This window comes from Falco punctatus (genome assembly GCF_963210335.1).
Source record: "Falco punctatus genome assembly, chromosome: 13".
Taxonomy (NCBI): domain Eukaryota; kingdom Metazoa; phylum Chordata; class Aves; order Falconiformes; family Falconidae; genus Falco; species Falco punctatus.
The window spans coordinates 29,526,130-29,547,858 of NC_137593.1; the positions used below are offsets into that span (position 1 = coordinate 29,526,130).

Consider the following 21,729-nt stretch of genomic DNA (forward strand, 5'->3'; position numbering starts at 1 on the left):
CCTCTGCGGGTGATGTGCCCGGGGGCGGGGCAGCGCCCCGCCCGCAGCCTCCTGCGCGGCCCGCCGGGAGCTGTAGTTCTTGGCGGGGAGGCGGGAAGCGGCCAGAGCGCCAGGCGCTCACTCCGCGCTAGCGCCGCGGGCCTGAGACGTTACGAGCCGCTTTCGACCTCGCCGTTCCGCCTGCAGATTCTTCGGAGGATGGGGAGGATAGCTGCCATCAGGCGGAGGAGATGTAGCCTTCCACCGCTGGAGCGGGGAGCCCGGCCGGGGCGGCCTGGGGCCGGCGGCCCGAAGCAGGGCACTGCTGGCGGCAGCGGCTGCGGGGCAAGGGGAGGCCGGAGGGGGCCGCGGGGCTGACTCCGGATCAGTTTTGCCTCCTCCCGCGCCGGCATCCCATTGGCTCTTCCCCGTGCCGCTCTCTTGCTGCCTTCGCTTATTGGGTGGCGCGGTTGCCGAGTCCCGCCCCTTACTTCCTCGCGCCCGCCGGTGGCGCGGTGGCCGCCTGGAGGAGCGGCGGGGTGGCTGTGGCTGTCCTGGTGGGGCCGGGGCCGGGCAGGCGGGCTGGGGCTGGGGCTGCAGCCCCGGGAGGCTGGGCGGTGCGGGCGGCACCCTGGGTGGGCAGGAGGCTGTGCTACACTTGCTTCCTCAAAATTGGGAACTACTGCCCAAGTTACGAGAGCTTTCACTTTTAAAGCGAGCGGGAACGCGCTGGCTGGGTGCTTGGTAGGTCTTACGGAAATACGGTGGACACGTCCTGCCAGTCACGGGCATCCCGTGCCCCCGGGCAGGACGATGGCCAGCGTGAGCCAGCTTTGCTTTAACGCCCGAGGCCAAATGTTGATCATTGATCAGGACGCGCAAGAGCAAGCGGCGGTCTTGCCGTAACTTACAGGGCTACGCTTTGCCTTCGAACACATTGCTGCCTGCCAGCGTCCTGAGCGGTAGTGCCTGGCTGTAAGGCTGACTGCATTTGTTGTGCTTCTCTTACAGGTGGTGGCTCCCTAGGCTTGGCTCGGCAACCAGAGCGTGATGATGGCAGCCAAGGCTTACAGCCCTTCTGAAGGGGGCCTTCTGCCTCCATCAGTAGGCCTAGTCCTTACTCCCTTGAATAGCTCCGATAAGCTAAGTAGATCCTACCCCTCGGCCCGCAAAAGCAGGAAAAGTCAGCTTTCTGAACTCTGCCGGCTTAAAGCATCTCTGTGTGGTGAGCACCGTATTTTGAGATTGAGTTCATGTGTCATCAGTGAAGGTGATGTGTTTCAGATCTTCCTCTTCCCCTCCCTCAAACCTATAGCAATAAATAGCTGTCAGAAAGTGCTTGTTCAGTAAGCCTCTGAGCCATGGATTACTGCAAGCTGGGAGAGTTTACAGGGGATGTGTTGCTGAATAGGTGCTCTGCACTTGTATTTGTCCCTGGGCAACCTTTATTGGCTTCCACTGGACTGCCCTCCATCTTGTATTATTATCTGCATCGTGAAAAATTTCCAAATGAGGAGAAAGATATCGTTATGCTGGATTCTGTTAGGAGGGGAAGAACCTTGCAGTTTACAATGCGTCCAGGTACTGGTCTCCCTGTTTTATCGTGGTGAGCATATTCATGCTGTATGCGATGCATAAACACAGAGATGTCCTTGTGAGGAGTTGTTCGTGATGCTTCTTCGAGTACTGCTAAACCTTCAAAGCTGCTTCCTGTTTTGGGAGTGGAGTGATGGCATTTGGCTGCTGATGCCACTTGCCAAAGAAACGTTTTTTACAAACAGAACCTTTGAAAATTTTAGTACAATCGCTTGGCATTGTGTGACATAAAACATAGGTGTGGGCTCAGGTGTTTTAGTGTCTTACCTTGTGAGCAGTTAATTAACTGGCTTCCGACTAATACAGTATTTAACAAGAGCTTGAACACTTACTAAATTATATTTAATAACAGTTTCAATTTTAACTTGAAAGATTTTAAACCCTTTGAAAATCTGTTAAGTGAAAAGTTAAAGAAAAATAGAAGTTAACTAGTCTGCTTGAATCTTACGGATATTGGCAATGTTCTTCTAGGCTATGGAGTGGCTGTCATTCAAGATATGTTTATTAGAATTGTTTCTGTTTTCTTCGGTTTCATTGATTTGTATTTTCTTGTAATTTTTTTACAAATCTAGAAGCATATATTCTGGGACTACTTGAAAGTTGCTTCAGCTGACAACTAATCTTTTTTTATCCATTCCTCTTAATACTCCTGTCATAGACTGTTACAGCTACATAGATGATCTTTATCTTCTCACAGGGGAGAAGTGGAACTCTTACTGTTTGTCTTCACTGGCAGCTCGTAACATTTGTACCAGCAAAACTGGTAACTCATGGGCTCGGTGGGATTCTGCCTCTCGCTCCACTTTTGTTGGAAGTTCTGCCTCTTGCTCCTTTTTGCATGCCCTCACTGTGGAGGAATCCAGCCAGCACCTCTCAACTGCTGCACGCAATCCAAACAAAGCCATCTTCACTGTGGATGTCAACACAACAGAGGTATTTGCAGTAGTAACTGCTAAACTAAGCAGGCCATGACTGGTATAGGTTGTGTGGCATCAGACAGGCTAAAATGCCTTTTATTCTTACGTGTATCTGCAGGCAATCAGAGCGTCATGAAGGCATTTTATAGTCTGCTCAAGCTCAGTAGTCTTCTGGAGAATGACAACACATTTATTTCCATTGCAGGTTGTACTTAGCAAAATACACAAGACAGTAGCAGAAGCACAGATGTCTTGAATCTTTTTTCAAACAGAAAAAAGGAATAAAGAAGAATGAGCTGTGAAGTGGCATGAGGGAAGAAAGGAAAAGCAGAATGTGTTTCAGGTCTCCTGTCTGTTAAGTGCCAGCCCTGAGATGGGTTTGTGGTGGCACTAAGTCTCAGTCTGCCCCAGTAAATATGCCTTTTTGCACTGGGAGGGAGAGAATTTCTCTGTTTCTGCCATGAGAGTAAATTAATATAAAATTGAGTACTGAAAACTTGAAAGAGCTGTGCCACTTTTAGCTAGAACTGACAGCTCAGGCTTACCCACCTTAAAGGCATTAAATAATCCTGACTTGCTCTGTAACACAGGCTTAATATGTCAATAGCTGGTGGAATTACTGCCTGCCTTCAGCTGTGGGCAAAATTTTGTGGCTTGCCCAGGCTTTGCTTGCAAATACAACTTTGTCATTTTGCCTTCATGGGTGTAATCATTTACAGTTAAAAGAAAGCAGGAAACCTACAAGGAAAGCAATGTCTCAAACCCTCTTAACCAAGAAGATGCGTAGGAAAGGGATGTCCTAGAATAAAGCTTTAGTGAACTGTTTTTGAAAAAATCAAAATTTTAAAGAACCACCCCATTTCCACCAAGAGGAAGGGATATTATAATGACATTAAAGCAACACTATGAGATGATGATCTATTAACAAAACCTAGAGCTTTTACTCTTTTGTTTTGGTTGGGTTTTTTTCTGATTTTCTAGATCCTAGTGGCTAATGACAAAGCCTGCAAGCTGCTTGGGTGTAGCAGCCAGGAACTCATTGGTAAAAAGCTGTCCCACTTGATATCCAAATCCAGTCAAGAGGTATGGGAAGCAGTGGGTGAGGAGTACATAGAAACAGAAGAAAGTTCACCGGTGGTTTCAGGAACTGTGGTATGTGAAACGTTCAAGGAGTTATTGTAGGCTTTGGTTTGGAGTTTTGGGTTTGGGTTGGTTTTGACATTTTCAGTATCATTTCCTGATATATTTAACTTCATGGGCATTTGGCAATTATTTCATTTGTAGAACTAATTAAATTAAAAGTTTGCAGATGTCAGAATTTAGAGGGCAAAAGATGGCTTGGGAGACAGCTGTGAGAGCCTTGCAGCTGCCAACTTCTATAGTCATGGTGACTTGACCAAATCGGAACCTAAAGGACATCAGATTGGGAAAAAAAAAGATAATAAGAAAGAATAAATACATTTATTTGTAATTGCTTAACATGGAAAAACCTGTTAAGGAAAAGTTCCCGATTGTCTGGTCTTTTAAAAATTATTTGAAAATTTATCTTAAACTGGATTGTGAATATTAAGAAGTTACAAGTCAGTCAAATACTGTGAAATGTCTGTGCCAAAACACCCTAATTGGTGCCAAAGAGTAGAATTGATATTTTGCCTATAGTGGGGTTGTTTATAAGAGAACTGCATGAGAAACGTCACAAAATTATTTTCTTTTGCTGCTGTTGTGAGCTGTCACTAGCAGATACTTGGAAAATGAGCTCATATTCTTCCTGGTGTTTTATTTTTATACTGAAAGTGTCAGCATCTCAGAGCTTGATCTTCCTATTACTCAATTGGATGGGGGGGTGGGGGGTGCAATATCTAAGTTTGATTCTGTGTAATCCAGGATTAAAGTTAAATGTCTGACAAAGGCACAAATTCTAAGCTGCAGCTATTTATAGGAGTCACTGTGTAATTCTTAAACCCATTCTATCAAGATCATGTAAAAATGATAAAAAGCTTGATGTGAAACATGGCAAGTTATAAGATGAATAAACATTTTCTGATTTGAGAAGAATCTCCTCCCATAAGAAATTAAACTGCTATTCTTGCAGCTGAAAGTAAGAACTATGTTACTAACATGGAGTATTCATTAGCACCATGGGGCAGCCCTTAAAAATAAGGCATCTCTGAAAGGCATTTCTCTCTGGCACAAGGTATTGGATTGGCACATTTATGATGCTGAAGGAAATGCCTTTAGTCTTCGTGGCCAGGGGGAGAAGATACAAAAGCAACGACATTTTGTGTATGAGCAATGAATTATTTGCAAACTTTTTCATCGCTATCTTAACACTATGTTTCTTCCAATAAAAAACCAGTAAGTAGTCAAGAAACAGTATTTTTCTGACAATGACAGGGAGATATCTTGGTTTAATATTTTATTCTTGTTTGAAATTCTTGCGAAGTAACCACAGTCTTAGTAAATTATGACTACAACTCTGAATCCTCTGGAAAGGTAGATATTGTAGGCCGTCTCAACGAGAAGATCCCTGTCTCCGTCTGGCTGAGGAAAATAAGAAGCAAGGAGAACCCGTGTTGTGTGGTTGTACTGGAACCAGTGGAAAGACTTTCAGCTTCTGTTTCCTTCAGGGTTGATGTGAGTGTTTTCCTAATGATCAAATGAGACGACAGTTTGTGAGAGTTTGTGGGAATGGAACATGTCTAAAAGCCAGTAGGCGCGGTACTGTTTGTGAACACGAAGGTGTACGTAGCACTGACTGAGACTGGGACTGCACAATGTAGGACCTGTGCAAAAATCTCCCATGAAGCTCACGTTGATGTATTCGACAAGTCACATTAAAATACATTGTCTGTCTTCTGGGGAAAATCTTAGTCTTGAACAGTGACAGTTCTACAGGGGGTTGGTTGTTCATGGCAGGGGTGCCCTTGTGAAGGGATCAGCTTGCTGAGGAAAAGTTCTGGGAAGTTCGTTGGACTCCCCTGCCTCTCCCCTGTGGCAAGGGGCAGGCTCTACATGGCAATGTTGGAGAGGTATTGCATTATGCTATGTCTGCTTTTACCGAATTAGTTGTATCCACAGAGAGACTGCAGAACGAAACTTGCAGTTTCATTCTTGCCATTTGCTTAGATATTTGCAGAAATTGTTGTTAAAGGATTGAGTGGACTGTGGCTAAAATGATAAAATTAAAATAGTCCTGTAAATTTTCTTCCCAAGGGAAAGATTACATCATGTGACCTTCTTTTTGCACATCTCCATGGCTACCCAACATTGGAAGAAGTAGTTGGGCTACACATAAAGGACCTGATTCCTTCTGTGCAGATACCTCCTCTAGGCAAAAAAATCCCAAAGGTATAGTATAAGCACCAGCCAGGTTCTTCCATTCCCTTCCCGTTCGGAACACGTGCACACTGTTTTCCCTCCTTCAGTAACAGAAGAAAGCCTTTTCAGAGAGAAGTGTAAGTCTCCTGAAAAAGGGTGTGCTGCTTACTTGTGGAGCTGCTGTCTGAGTATTTCCTAACTAAAAACGAAACCAAACCCTGACCTCTCACTGTGGAATCTGTCCTGGTGAAAGACATTTTTCTCCAGTCCTGGCTTTTTAAGAAAACATGCTGTCTATGTCAGCTCCCTAAAATTATTTTGAATTCTTTAGTCTGTTTCAGTCATGTCTGTCTGAGGAGTGAAACTAAAGAATAACCAAATCTTGCAAATGAAAACAGGCAGCTAGGTAGTTGAAAGAGGCCTTACTAAAGCCTTGTTTGCTGAAAAGCGGCAGCATGGACTTGCCTGGTTTTGTCATCAGGATATTCAACACTGGATTCCAAATCCTTAGAAGACCAGACTTTGTTCACTTTGATACTCACAGGACTGGTTCGTTTTTCTTTTTCTGCTCCGTTTTCCTGAGGATGTTCCTGTGTAATTTTACGTGAACACTGAAATAAAATGAAAACATTTGGTTAGTTAGAGGTTTTCTATCTGGTTTTTGTTTTTTGCTTTAATTTAGAACCTCAGGATCCAGCAAGCTGTAGGCCAGTCCAGAGAGGGTAACATGTTTCCTCTCAGTTTAAAGCTGCAAGTAAGCCTTCTGGAGGAGAACCAAGTAGCAGAACAGAAAGATGGTGTTCTGCAGACGGAAGAAGTTGGCTCTTTCACAGGCGGTCATTACTCTGCTACAGCTGTGGTTTTCTCCACCATCAGTGGTCTTATTACTGTCCAGTCAGATGGAACCATCTGTGGCATCAAGGATAGTTTTGCTTTAATGCTGTTTGGCTATGAGAAGAAAGAACTGTTGGGAAAGGTAAGATATGAGTTTTAATTCCTCCCAGAAGACTGCTGTGTCTGCCAGCATATCCATTGGAATTGTAAAGTCGTCTTTTACCCTCCTTCCTGTCTGTCACAAAACCTCTGTGTTCTGTGTATTCAGCGAGTAAGCTGTAAGATACGCAGATTCCCTTGTTGTAATTGCGAAGTCTTGCACTGCTGAGGAGCTGGTGTGGATTTCAAGTAGCCTAAAGCAAGCTGCACACTTACGTGTTCTCCATCAGTCATGTTGATCACTTTTGCCTGGCTATCCATGAGGATCAGGTTCACAAACGTGGACTCTTAGCATTTGCCCCCAACCTTTGAGAGCCAGCTCAGCTTTATAAGGTTTTGTTCTGTGTTTTAGAACATTATGTTCCTGATCCCTGGTTTCTATAACAACATGGAGAGAAGCAGCGGTTGTTCTTTGCTGTTACCTCCTCTTGACGACTCCAGAGGGACAGAGAGTGAGTGCATCTTTGAAGGTGTTACTGCCTGCCGTACAAATGGCTCTGGCTGCTGTGACAAAGGTAAAATAATGAGAGGCGAGAGATTTGCCTATGAACACGGGAGCATGCTTTGTAAATGTAATGCACCTCCGTGCAGGTTTTAAATTGGATTTCCACTATAACCCAAGGTAAACAGAATTGTTCACCTAAGGTTGTGTTTCTCTCTTTGTTGCTAAGAAGATGAAACTGAATGCCCAAGTTGGAAACTACGCTGTTAATAGAGAATGCTTTGTACTTAACAAGCACTTCCCTGTCCCTCCCTCCCCTGTTAGGATCTCTGAGTATTTTAAGACATGTAAAATATAGCATTTGTGACAGTATTGCTGCAGAGCTGTACTTAGGACTAATCTTTTAAGGGAAAATACTAATATTCTTCTGAATTGGCTCATGTTGCTGGTTAATATTCAATGTCATGTTGCTGTGATGTTTCAGTTAGGAGGCATCACATAGTCTTCTGATGCAGATTGCTGCACTTACAAAGAATTTATCAAAATTATATTTCGCTGAACGTAACAGGAATAAGCAGAAGCAAGAAAGCTTCATGTCTCCAAATCTGTTTTTCCAGCTAGCGCTGCCCATAGCAGAGAACACAAGTCCATACTTCCATCTGTATTGCAAGAGATCTTTTGTGCTGGTTTTGTCTCCTTTGTTGTTGTTTTTTTTTCCTATTTTCTTTTTCTCTTTGCTTAGAAATGCACAGCTGCATTGAAACCAATGCACACTACTGGAACAAAGAAGAGTTAGTAGACAGTGTGCAGTTTCTTAGGTAATTTTTTGGTGAAGTGATGCCTCTAATCCAAGAGTGAATCTAATTCAGTTCTTTAGTGAGGAAGCATTGTTGGCATTCAGCCTTTACTAAGTGGAAGGATTGCTCTAGACCTGAATCTAGATTTGTTCACTCATTGCCGCCTTCTGCAGCAACAATACTTGGGTTACTTCACTTTGCAAACCTGTGTTTTTCACTTTTGATCTGTTGCCGCTGGGGAAGGAAAGTAGTTCTTGTCTTAATCTTTCTCTTAAATGTTTAGACTGTATACTTCTTTGTCTTGCAGTTTCAGTGAGTTATATAAGTGCAGTCTAAACCTTTTCATTTTAAGTGTTTGAAATGGGGAATGTATGTGTGTTTTGGGCTTTTTTTTTTTTTTCCCTTCTGCAATTTGTATGATCACTTTAATTCCAGTCGTTGGCCTTTTTTTTAGGTCTCTTAACTTCAATCCCAGTAGCTAACCCAGAAGGCTAATACATGTCCAAGGGCTTTGATAGGAATGCAAATTTTAGCAAATTAGATTCCTGCATGTGATGATTTCTCAGGTGAGTGGAGTGGATTTCTCCAGTAGAGTGGAGTGCTCATATTTGGACCACTTTGCCTTAACCACATCTTTTATACTCAGTTCCATAGGGTTGAGACAGACCAAGGCAGTTCCAAGATCATTTTTAATCACTGTAGTCTCTGAAGCCTAAACATAAAAGATGAAATTGGTATCGTTTTATTTCTTGTTTGGTACAGACAGCAGCTTCTTGGCTGCATCTTTGGCAAGCCTACCCTCAAGAGATGAAGAGCAGAAATTGAAACATAGACACAAAGACAACAAATTAATACATGACGAGACTAAACAAAAGAATGGGACTAACTTCTTTTCTACTCCCTCACCTCCTGAAATGGTATCCACACCTTCTAACAGGTAGGCATTTCACAGACTGCATATTCACTTTGAAAAATGAAGAGCCGTGGTGGTAGTCGCCAGCAAAAACTGTTTTTTCACCTCTGTGATGTCTGTGGGAAGGTGTAACAAGAGCCTTCCACATTTTGCTCTCTTCAGAATCTGAGCACCATTTGCAAGACAGATTGTGTTTTGCCTACTTTCAGATTTTTTGTTTAGATCTGTACAACCTACAATTGTAAAGTTACAGAGGTTCCATCTCTAAAGGGACTAAATACTTCACCCAGATTAGGGAAAGTAAGTAGGCTCTATGCTTGCTAGATCAGAAACAGTGGATGTTTATCTCCTGTGATATCTGCCAGCTGGTGTTCTGCTGAAGCCAGGTTACCTGGAATGAATTCTAAATGTTATTCCTTCCAATGCTTGGTGTAACTGGCAGGTCATCCATTAAAACAGGGTACTGTGTTACTTCAGTCCAGCCATTTTTACTGTACCTTTCCAGGTCTTTTTCCTGTTACAAGGTCAGAAATTCTGCACAGGTACCTATATGATGCATATAGTTTATCTTAAGTCAAATTTGAAGCCTTCCACGTTAACAATTCTAACCCTCAGAAAATATTTACTGCCCATTTTAATATATAAACTATTACCGCACAGTTGTTGTTGCTTTTTAAGGAGACTGACAGTCTCATTGTTTCCTTGTCCTCTCCTGGATATGTCTCTCACATCATACTTGGATTGTAAGTGCTCTGCTGCATGGATTGTTTTTTCTACTCTGCATTTTCACTAATAGAAATGTTTGTAAAATACCTTGTGGTATGGGCTTCGTTGAACCATGTTTACATTGATGGATGGGGACATCCATCTTCTGTTGGACAGACAAGGGGTCTTCTGTTCTCAGGATTGTAAGTATCCTGCCACATGTATGTTTTTTTTGTTGTGGTAAATGATCTATATTTAGAAATGAAGCTAGAGAAGGAAGTAATCCATAGGGAAAGAGTGCCATTTGAGTGTACCTGCTCTTCTTTGGTCAAGATGGAATTTATTAGGATTTTGGATGCCTGTGCCAACAGCTTTCTGCCTTTTTCTTTTAAACTTTAGAATAAAACAATTAGTGCATGTTTTAAATAGTGACCATAGTAACAGAAGAACGGGTGGTATGCAGTATGATGGTTTTCTCATCCTTTTGTCATCATTATATTACTAATAACTTTGAATCCTTGCAGTGAAGACAGCATTGCCACCAATGGGCTGTCAGCCCACATAGAGAGTCTTACCCTGACACTTGGCTTGACAGAATCAGAGCAGTGGAACAGTGTAGAACAGTGGAAACTGCAGGATCAAATAATTCTCAGACTCTCTGCGAGGCACTCTCCCATGTCGTTTGATTCAGAACAGTTGGGTTTAAGTCAGAACATGAAGATTCTAGTAAGAAGCAGTGACAGTGCGGTATGTGGTGCATCTAAGATTGAAATGCCAGTGACACTAGTGTCTTGTCTAACCAGTTACAAGTTCATCGTCAAGAACTCAAGGAAGTAAATTGTCAGCATATCTGTAGGTTACCATATGAAATGCTGAAGCATCAGCACCACACTACACTGATGCCTGGGGACAGGCTTCTTCAGTAAATGTTGCCTTGTTGTCTGTTTGTTCTAGGCTGGAAGACAATCTAGGTACTGCATCCTATGGCCTGGTTAAGCTGCCTTCTGATGTTACTTGTAACTCACCTGGAACACCAACAATAGATGAGCCATGGTCTGGGACCACAGTGGACTGCAGACAAGACTTCCAAAGCCACATGGTTAAAGGGCAGTTGTCAAAACGAAACTTGTGTGATGCAAAACATGCCAGCCTTGAGCACGTTGTTGTTGAAAGCTGCCTGCTAAACGATGCTTCATCCTTCTTTGCAAATGGAACACACACTATCCATAATGTTTGCTCAGGAAATAAAATGGGTTGCAGTGCTTCTGCACCAGGAGTTGCCACAACCTCTGAAGATGTTAAAGAAACAGACACTGAGCTGAACGGTGTTTGCTGTGGTCTTGAGGTACTGAATCTGAATATTGATGTCAAGGGGAACTCCGACAATCGTTCAGGTATTACTGCAGCTCCTGTAAGAACATCTTTCTCTAATGCAGCAGACTCAGCTGTAGACTATATGCGAACTCCAAGTAACAGTGCCTTTTCAACAGGGCAAGAAAAGGATCTGTTGAATGGTGTTGCTGTAGAAGATGGTTCTGGGTTGCTGGCCTCCCAAAGGCATTTAGAAAACTCTGAAGAATCCTCAAAAATGTTTCTTGAGAAGCCAGAAACTCTTGTACAAGAGCCCATGGGTGACAACATCAACAGAAACATACTGAAGGGCAAAGGTAGTCCTCAAGAAGACTGTCGGTTGCATGGCCAGCAAAATACGGCGATAAAAGTAACATCGACCCCGGTGAGACAAGAAGGAAGGCTGAATCCAGCAGATCCTTTGACCTTGGAGATTCTGGAAGGCAGCTACACTGGGAATTGCCGTCACAGAGATGGTTCACAATTAAGTAAGTTAAACCTGTTTCTCCCCTTCCCAAAATTAATGAGGGGTGCTCTTTTTCACCTACATTTTTGCAGGAGGCAGACAGTTCTGGTTAGAACTCTGAGTGGAGAGGAAGGAAGAAGCTCTCTAGCATCTAGAAGATAAAATTGTATTTAAGTCTACTCAAGGGGTATTAGAAAAGCAGGTGGTATAAAATACAAAATTACTAAGAAATTAATCCAGACTGAATAGTCAGAAATATTTCTAAAGCACAATTAAAAAACTTGAACCTGATAACTTTTTCTGAACAGGCTTGTATGAAAATTGTGTAACGGAATGTATTTCATTCACTCCTTCAGCTGGATTCAGTGGCTTGTTGTATAAAATTCCTGACTTTTTGTAATTTAGAATAACAATGTGAGATTAATAATCACAATTGGGCACTGACAAGTTTCTGCTGGGGGGTGGGAACTATGGGGGTAGCTGCCAAGTAATAGCTGTGCTGTTGTCAGCCCATCAGATGATTCCTTGCTGAGTAGGTGTTTCCCAAATAAATAATGGAGTAATTCACTTTAAGAACTCAGAATTTTGAGCTAAACTGTCTGTGGTCTTGTTCAACACTAAAGTTTCATTCTACCATTTTAACTTCCTCACCTGTTTCTACAGGTATACTCTTTGAAGTGAAACAGGTAGAGCTGCAGGACCCTACCGTACTTTTCTGTGTCTGGGTGGTGAAAGACCTTCTACAGAGCCAGAAGGAAGCGGTAGCAAAGACTCAGCTTTTGCTTTCCAGTCTAGCAAGCTCTGCTGACTCTATTGCCGATCTTTCCACAAATAGTCTTGGGGAAGTAAGAAATCCTACTATGGTATAATATTGAGCATTTCTCTCCTTGTTTGACTGTTAAGCTGAAGCTAAAGTCGAAAAGATTTTCAAATTAAAATAACGTTGTGAGGTGGTGGATGGATATTGCTGTTACTTTGTTTCACCAGTTTTATGTCAAAAGAAATATTTCAGATTGCTGTTTTGTAACGTTTCTGGTAGCGTGTGTTTGTCTTGGTGTAGTACAATGAAAGCAGCTAATTTTAAATTTGTCCTTAGGCTGGTTTAAGTACATCTACAATAGAAGTTTGCAGCAATCTGATCACACTGGCACCAATGACACAACATTATTTAGAAAGGAAATACTAGGTTGAAAACTTCCATTGACTGACTTGTGTCAACAAAAGAAACCTGCAGTTTTTAGCTGCCTCCTGGGAGGCTGCATTCAGGATGGTGTATAGAAAGCTAACACCACGCAGCTGAGCAGTGGGTACATGTCAGTGCTGTCAAACCCGAACACAGAACTGCTCAGGCCTGCTTTTGGTGAGTAGTGGAATGTAAAACTGACAGGACTTTGACCAAGGCTGTAGAGGAAAATAGTATTTTTGATCAATTGAAATAGGTAATGGTGATGATCTAGATCCCTTGAATAAATCTGTGCATTTCTTAGATCTTTACATAGCTGGATTTTATAATGACCTTAACAGAGAATTACCTAGATATTTAGATCCCGCATGTGTAATGTGTATAGTGGTGACAGTTCCAAACTGGAACTGCAAGAAGCTGTTGCTTAATGCAATGCGCTGCAAATTAGACATGTAGTTTCCCTCCCCTGCCTTGCCTTTAATTAGTGAGCTGGAAGATAAAGTAGATATTTGAATGAAAAGCTTGGCTATTGGCAAAACCTCCTATTTGGAATATTTTTTTATGAGACTTTTGAGAGCTAAGTAGTAAGGTGGCTCTTGTTTTCCTTTCAAAAAATTATCTTCCATGCATACATATGTCAAAATATAAGCAGTTCTGATTGTTTCATGTATAACTTCAAATTTCATCATTCAAAACAAATGTCCCCATGAGATTTGCTGTGTTTCCTCTCAGTATGACATACTGTGTATGTCATAAAGATGTTCTGTGATCATGCATTTTAGATGCCATCTTTGGTGGAGAAACCTAATAATCCCCAAAACGAACAATCCCAACCCTGTCCTCAGAGCGAGAAAAACTTCTGTTATGTTTAATTTCTCATGCAGTGTTGCAGGCCTTGGTAGGAAGGCATGTATTGTTTGCTTATTAGGAATTTTACTGGGGTGTTAAAATTTAGGAGTGTTTACGTCTACTGAGAGACCAATCTACAGAAGTAAAATGCTGTTTTACCAGAAAGTTTGGAAAACACTGGGAATTTAATATCTTTTATAAGTGAAATCTTTTTAGATTACTGAGGCAAACAGAAATTGCAAAATTTATAGGCAAGGCTTAAAGCAGCACCTTTTAAATTCTGTCCATCTAGAATACACTTACTTGGAAAAATTACAACTTTGAAAGTAACCTACTTTTTATTCATCAAATAAAATTACCATTTGGTGATAGACCACAATGAATTCATTATCCTACTGGCACAGAGAATTTTGTGTGAACATCTAAGGTGCATATGCTTCTGTTTTCTTTACCTTTCTCTGAATTGAGCAGTATTTATAGCTGCTGAATGCTGACTGTTGACTTGTCTCATACTGTGATGATTACATCAACGTGCGGTTCTTGCTGTCAAAACCAAAGATCACTCCTTTCAGCTATTCTTGCAGATGTGTACTTTCTCGTCATTATTTACTTGATTTTATAAATGTTACTTTGTGGCTTGCTTTATTTTTTTCTTGCTTTTTTATCTATACCTAGGCCATCAGATCAACTTCATTTTTTGAGAATTCTCGAAGAGCTGAAGATCTTGCAGGATTAAGGGCGTGTGAGGGAGAGTACGCAAAAAATTACGACACTCTCAGTCTAATTGGCAAAGGGTCTTTTGGCTTTGTGTGGACTGCCAGGAGCAAGAAAGATCACCAGGAGGTTAAATGTTTCTTTTAGATCTCCTTGCAATAACTATTTAGGATGAAAACTGGAAAGTTAGTGTGTTCATATTCTGTCAATACTACACTATTAAAAGTGGCTGTTTGGTAGTTTGGGGGTTTCCTTTGTTTAAACAAAAATCTGAAATCACTAACTTCATGGAAACAGAACAGGAAAATATTTGCATTGATGTAGTATATGACCGTTACCCAAGACAACAGGCACAGAGTAAGTCTGACCATGTAAGCTAATTTAACGTGTTGAAAGAAGTATACATTAAGCTTAACAGAGTGACAGGTTTTAGTCTTCTGTTCCTAAAGAAAATTACAAACTTCAAAGTCTTTATCATGCCATGACTCAAGAATGTGGACTAGACATGCTGAGGTTATGAAACCCTCCTTTTTATCAGCAGAAGTATTTTGGGTGTTGAGAGGCAAGCTGTGGTGTTTCTCTGCATGGATGTTAAGTGCCAATTTCCCTCCTCTGTACCCCTATGCCAGAAGTCACCACTGCTGTAATTGGGTTGATAAGAGAGCTGGCCTGGCAAAGCCTTTGGAATTCAGAGCATCAATAAAAAGAAAATAAATACATTCCATTTCTGTGCATCATTTGGCTTCTAGGACTAAATTAATTTAAATATGTTTAAATATACTATAAGCAATGCACATTGGGTTGCTTCTGTCCTTCTAGTAATATGAATCACTAACATTTTCCCTGGAAATTAATTTACCAGACACTTAAAACCATACTTTTGCAGGTGATGCTGAATGCTGTTTTCTGTGTAGGTTGTCGTAAAGTTCATCTGGAAGGAGAGGGTGCTTGAGGACTGCTGGGTAGATGATCCTGATCGAGGGAGAGTTACGCAAGAAATTGCAATCCTGTTGAAGCTGCGGCACCCCAGTATCATTAAGGTACAGTGAACTCAGAGGGAATGTAGTTTGAACTGCATTGTATGGTTCGTTTGAGTACTTGGTGTCTCACGTTCCTCTTCAGGAGTGAGGAGTTGTCCTGTATTAAATCTATGTTTTCAGGAAAGAAAGGAATCCTGCTTTGTTTTGGAGGGTATATTACAGCAGACTGTCGTTTGCCTTGACATTTTTACACCAAACATAGATCTGAAGGTGTGACTTGACAGAAAAAAAGCCTGTATGTTATTTCAAGATGATAGGATGCGTATCTTGGAAGTATGATGTTACATCTGACCATGTACTAGTTCTGTACATAATCTGGATACGTATCTTGATTCCTCCTTTTTGATTTGGGGTTTGGATTTTTTTTCCCCAGAGAGAGAATTCCTCTTGGCTTCAATTCTGCTCTCCGTTTTAATTATGCTCTTTTTTCAAGAAAGATTTGTGCTCAGTGAAATGAGACTTCAAAGATTATAATACATGTTGATTAAATCTCCAAGAGGAGAGCAGTGTTTGTTTAAAAAAAAAAAAAAGGCAATTTTAAGATGAAGCACATGAATAAAAAAGTCTGTTATTTATAGGTGCTGGACGTATTTGAAAATGAACACTTCTTCCAGCTGGTGATGGAGAAGCATGGGTCTGGTCTGGATCTCTTTACATTCATTGATAATCAGCCCAACTTGGATGAGCCATTAGCGAGCTATATATTCAGACAGGTGAGAGCTGGGAATGTACAGCTGCTACATGCAGGAAAGATTTGGTTAATTTAAGAAGAAGGATCCTCTTACACTCAAAAGAATTCCTGGCTAATCAGTAGGCGTGCTGAATCAGAGTCATGCTCAATACCTGCAGAACTTTTCCTCGTTATTCTGTAGAGCTCATTTCTAGCTAATTGAAATGCTACCGGTAGAAACCTTCTTAAGGTTTACCTAGAGACTTGTAACAAAGAAACCTTTAGAGGACCTTATTTCATAGGAGGATTTCCTATAGAGCCATCACCTCTTTGCCTGTGATTGTGGCAGCACACGCTACCTGTCACCAGGATGCCCATTCATCTCGCAGCAGTCACGCTTCTGCTGTGGGAGGAGGAAAGTGCATGGAAATTGCCCCAAGCCTCACTAAAAGCCACACTTCCACTTAGGTCAGTGCTTGGTTTAGATTTGTTGTGGTAGTAAAGGGCTCTCCTCTTTTTAAGGAATTTAAAATCAATTAGTTATCTTGGATTTTAACATGGCATAATGCAAAATAACTCAAAGTAGTTTACTGTGAGTCAGGAGCTTGCCTGAGAGCTGAGTTGTCCTTTGTTCATTGAGTTAACTGCAACAGTAGTCCCCAAGTAATTCCCCCTCACATGTTCTGGAGTAAATTCCTTGCTCTAAGGTATTCAGGAATTACTTTGCACCTGGTAACCCACCACTGTGTCCACACTCCTCTCACTGGAGTGCTGAGGGAAGCTGGTAACCAAAGTGATGCACCTTCTCTGTGTCTGCTGTGCAGTGTGCATTCACAAATTGCAGTCAGTGGTCCCTTTAAACTTCTGACAGGTAAGCCCTTTTCCTAAACCAACCCTGAGCTGGTAGGGGTGCTTTGTTACTTCAGACCTCTACAGTATTTCTCTGCAGAGGGAGCTTTGTAGTATAAATAGAAACTTTTCTCCCTCAGCCATCTGTTTTTCTTGCTCGAATGTATTGCGGTAGGGATCACGATTGTCTCCAAGGTGATATAATTTTGATGGTATTCTTAATTATGACGCTAAAGCATGAATCGTGCAGAAAGAAGAATGGAATTTAGGAGTGACTGTATTATTTATACCAATCTTCACTTTTAAATGCTTTGTCATCCTGCAGTATCAGAGGCACACAGTAATATCTTCCAAATGAGTGTAATGATCCTCCAGATGAAGCTGGGATAAAAATAGAGTAACCTGCAGTACTGTAACAGTAAGCGCTTATGCTTCTAACCAAAAAAACAAGGGCATCGTGACTACAGCATACCCTTTTCCTGCACATTTGTGAGAGGAAAGAAAGCAAAGGCTTTTTTAAGTCTCTCTCCCAAGAGCATTGCAACACCCACTGCAGCAATGCTGACAGGCAGGCCTGAGTTCATTTCCAGTTACTGAAATTAGGATCTATCTTGTTTATATAGTGTCAAAACAAGCCAAAGTGTGGCTGTCAGAACTCTGTGATGCCACGCAGATTATCCAGAAGGACACCTCTGTGTAGTAACACCTAATTCTTTCCTCCTTTATCAGCTTGTGTCAGCTGTTGGGTACCTCCACTGTAGAAACATCCTTCACAGAGACATCAAGGATGAAAACATTGTCATTGCTGAAGATTTCACAATCAAATTAGTAGACTTTGGTTCAGCTGCCTACCTGGAACCTGGCAAACTGTTTTATACCTTCTGTGGGACAATTGAATACTGCTCACCAGAAGTGCTGTCTGGCAAACCGTATGTAACCCTCTGGAAAGTAATTTTTGTGTCCATTGCACCAAAAAACGTGTGTGCAGGGCTGGAACAGAGAAGCCAAGCTGCATTGCCATTGGTACTCTTGCTAGAGTTATCTAACCACAGAAAACTGCAGCAAGATTTAGGGCACCACACTGACAGAAATTCCTTGTAAGGGTTTGAATGTGTATAAAGTTGGGCACCGCAGTGACAGAAATTACTTGTAAAGGCTTGAATATGTACAAAGTGTTTCTGACCGAGTCTGTTGACTGGCTTTCTGGTTCTGGTCAGATGTTTTGCAACTCCTGTCTGTCCTGCTGCAGAGCTGAGTTCAAGAACAAGCCTATGATTTTAATTTCCAGCCTGATAGAAGAGTCTAGATGAGTTGTATTGTGACTTGAATGTGTCCCTTTTCCTTAATCTTTTGTAATATGTACATCAGCTTGCTAATCTTCTCTTCGTACCTGTGTATGAACGTGCCAATAGGTCTCTAGCAAAAGCTGCTCTTTTAGAGAGATGGTGTGAGCAAGTATTGCTGTATAGCATCTGCCCCTTACCACATCTGTGTTTTGTATTGCTCCCACTCTCAGCTCGTCTCTTCCCTTCTTCCCTGTGTGCTTCCCTGTATGAACTTTTGCAGTTTGATAGTGTTCATCTCCCCATTGATTTTTGTGCTCCTCTGGACTCAAGGATTCTTCCTTTGCAGCTTGTCTTCCTGCTGTCTTGGATGTGCTGCCCAAATCTTAGCTGTCTTTTCCCCGATTTTCTCCTTCTCTGACTGCTCTTCACCTGGAGGCTGACAGTGTCATACCTGCTCCTGGAGGGAAGCCGTGCCATCACAGGGTGGCAAACATTAATTGCACTTGCAATATATTAGCTTGCTCCCATTTCACAGCTGTTTTCATGGCTCCTTCAGGCAGCTCCTCTTAAACGGGGACAGGGACAGGGGGTGGGGCAGAAGCAATGCAAGATAGAGAGGAAGTTCCTGCTGGTAATGAGATGGAAGATGGAGCAGCACTGCCCTGGGAATTCAGCCTGTTACTGTGTGGAGAAACTTCCCCTTTTTCTTAGATGGAATCCAGATAGTATTTATTTCCACATAACTTTTGTTTTGAAATGGATGGGAAAAGATAAGGATTCCACTTAAATATTTACTGGATAGTTTTGGCTTACGGTGAAGAAGGAGGTGGCTTAAGTTCTCGTCACCAGCTTATCCATGTGGAAGTCTAGTTGCATACTATACATACTCATCAACCAAAACCAGTTGGCCATTCTTATTCTTTGGTTGTTTTTCTTTCATGGAGAAGGATAGTACAGACTTCTCAAAAACACTGAGAACCTTATTAGAAGTCTTGAAGCTTCCTATGTTAAAATAAAAATTGGAAACAAGGGCTACCAACTGCCTGTTTTCTTTTTACTTTATTTAGCACACAATTATGTATTTGCAGTCTGAGTTTACACAGGTTTATATCTGCATAGGTACTGTGGCCCTGAGCTGGAGATGTGGTCACTTGGTGTCACGCTGTATACCCTGGTATTTGGAGAGAATCCCTTCTGTGAGCTGGAGGAGACCATGGCAGCTGTCCTGAATCCTCCTTGGCCTGTGTCAAAAGGTAAATTTTTCCCATTTGTTTTTCTAAAGATGCAGATCTCTTGGGAAAGTATGAGCAGTATTTATTCTCCAGAAATAGAGGGGAAGGCTGGAAAAATGCTTCCAAATGTGCTCAGCAATGATTTTTAAAGCTGCTCACTGAAGCAGAGTTAGGCAAGGTGTCCTTTTCAGGTAAGTTCTGCAGTTCTTCATGCCTGCAATGAATACAGCTATCTGCCATGTATTTCATTAGTTTCAAATTCCAGGCCTCCCATTTTTTATGATGACTCAATTTACTAGCTTGTCAAGCGTCAGTGAGGTTTATATCTGAGAAAATCAGAACAACTAATGCCTGACGGGAAGGTTCACTCTCGTAAAGAACTTTAAGATCAGTCATGGCAGTCTTGTAACACTAAGGCAAGTTTTATCTCACTATTGCCAACCAATGCCACGTCACTTTTGGGACAGATGATAATGTGTTAAAGTATAATTTCTGAATGAATTGTGTGGCTTGACCTTACAGGAAAAATACACTGGCTGTTTTCTGTTGGAGGCATAGAAAACTAATGGCATGTTAGGCTAAAGAAACCTTCATCAACAAATTCTCTGGGGTCCTTAGGAGCGCTATGGTTGTAAAGCAGGGCGCTGCAATTGGCTGGTAGATTCTTGAAACTTTCCCTGAACCCTGAGTGCACCTTTAATCGCAGATCAAACACAGGATGACTGCAGGACAAGAACTGGGCTTGGAAGCACCAAGTCAGGCTTGCCGCGCTGGCCTTTGTTTCTACTTCTGTCCTCCTTGGCGTCCTAACTCTGCGCCCCGTTCTCTGTTTTCACAACCTGGAAATGTCAGATCATTTCCAGAGCAGAGCTCATGTGACTAAGACTCTGGTAGAACAGTACTGCACAAGGGATTAGCAGGGAGGATTTGTTATTAAAAATCTTCACTTTTTTGGAATATGAAGTGTGTTTTGCATTCCCAGCATGCCTAAAATACAGCCTGAGGCATTCCCCTTAATACTGTCTCTGCCCAGGTCTCATGAACATCATGGCTGGGCTTCTGCATCCTGTTCCGGAGCGGCGCACAACTCTCACAGTCTTAGCAGAGGATCATTGGCTGAAGCAGCCTGTGAACCTGGGTGATTATACCTGGGAAGAGGTATACGTGTCTGCTGAGACAGGTGAGATGTTGTTCTGAAGGCTTTCTCCTTCACCTGGGTCCCACCAAGCACACGGGAATCATTTATAAGAGAAGACTGAGCTGTGGTTAGCGAGATACTGCTCATCGGGCACACGCCAATAGCCAAATGTGCTCAGTTTGATGACACACTTGTCGGCCAGCTGGACCTATGGCTCACCCCTCGCTGTCTTGTCTTTCTCCCTAGAAAGCAGCAGATTCAGAAACAGTTCTGGTGGGTGCACACACGAAGACGGGCTCCTGGCTCCTCACCTGGAGAGTGAGCCGTGCTTGAACACTTCGGACTGCGAGCGTGCAGATCCCCGCCGGGAAGGAGCAGCGGCTGTGGAGTGCCAGGGCTCGGGCATGGGAAGTCGCTGCAGTCCTCTGCAGCGCTACTAATGGAGTGGTAACTCCCCTACTGCAGGACACAGACAGTCACTCAAGAACCAACGGGAATTAATTGTAAGCGCTTCCACCTCATGGAAAGATTGCTACTCCTTCTCTCTTGCAAAAAGGTCCGGTGGCTGGCACCAAGCGGTAGGCAGGGCAGCCCTGAGCTGCTTGGCCTGGGCATGATTCCTCTAGGAAAGCTTGTTGCTAATAAGCATTTATTATTGTTCTTACGTAGGATCTGTTTTAAAGTTGTGAGGCGAAGATTTTAACGTCGTCTTTAAATTATTTGTAACTATATTTTTATGGGCTGGTTTTACTTTTTATGCGTAGTTTCACTCTTGCTGAAAATTAAACGAATAAATGCCTTTTGTCTCCTTGTGGGCTGGAGTTTGTGTGCATAAAGAGGCCTCAGAACCAGATGCAGCTGCAGGATGGGGGGTGCCTGCCCCCCCCCCCCCCTTTTTTTTTTTTTGTAATGAAAGCGTTAAGGCCCCAAACCCAAGGAAGATGTTGTAGTTGTAAATACCTTAGGTACTTAGAGGCTGGGATTGTTGTAGGATAAGGGATGGGGGTGAGATGAGGGGAGATAATCTCTCTGTAGACAACTCGGATCTTGAGAAGGGATTCACAGGACCACAGAGATGAGAAAGTCACAAGAGGATGGGAACAGTAATCGGGCAGGATGTGGTCTGCTGATCCCAGAACTGAGTTTGTGCGGAAGTAAAGGTCAGTCAGAGGACGCAGTAAACAAGACTAGAAGCTTTCATCTGTAGACTCCAATGACCACCCAAAGACCACCAGGGAAGATGATTGTGCGTGCAGACCAGACATTTGCATATATTAATGAGTTCCAGGAAA

At 42.4% G+C, this 21,729-nt stretch overlaps 1 protein-coding gene across 5 annotated transcripts; it reads left to right on the plus strand.

Annotated features, from left to right (window-relative positions):
• The first annotated feature begins 1 nt into the window (after position 1).
• Positions 2 to 21,239, plus strand: PASK (PAS domain containing serine/threonine kinase). 5 transcript variants are annotated; one of them, XM_080409066.1, is made up of 18 exons: positions 2 to 536; positions 991 to 1,249; positions 2,273 to 2,508; positions 3,474 to 3,644; positions 4,986 to 5,126; positions 5,706 to 5,840; positions 6,493 to 6,786; positions 7,156 to 7,318; positions 8,805 to 8,979; positions 10,615 to 11,498; positions 12,140 to 12,339; positions 14,184 to 14,351; positions 15,137 to 15,262; positions 15,841 to 15,975; positions 17,511 to 17,710; positions 19,187 to 19,320; positions 20,333 to 20,479; positions 20,684 to 21,239. In XM_080409066.1, exons 2-18 carry the CDS (start codon positions 1,030 to 1,032, stop codon positions 20,875 to 20,877), a joined length of 3,723 nt encoding a protein of 1,240 aa, XP_080265192.1. In that variant the 5' UTR covers positions 2 to 536; positions 991 to 1,029; the 3' UTR covers positions 20,878 to 21,239. The 5 variants fall into 5 exon arrangements, with proteins under 5 accessions (XP_080265192.1, XP_080265195.1, XP_080265193.1 ...); XM_080409069.1 differs by lacking the exon at positions 2 to 536 and having other exon boundaries at positions 552 to 1,249; positions 10,615 to 11,054; positions 11,151 to 11,498; XM_080409067.1 differs by lacking the exon at positions 2 to 536 and having other exon boundaries at positions 552 to 1,249; positions 12,140 to 12,321.
• Positions 21,240 to 21,729: the final 490 nt, after the last annotated feature.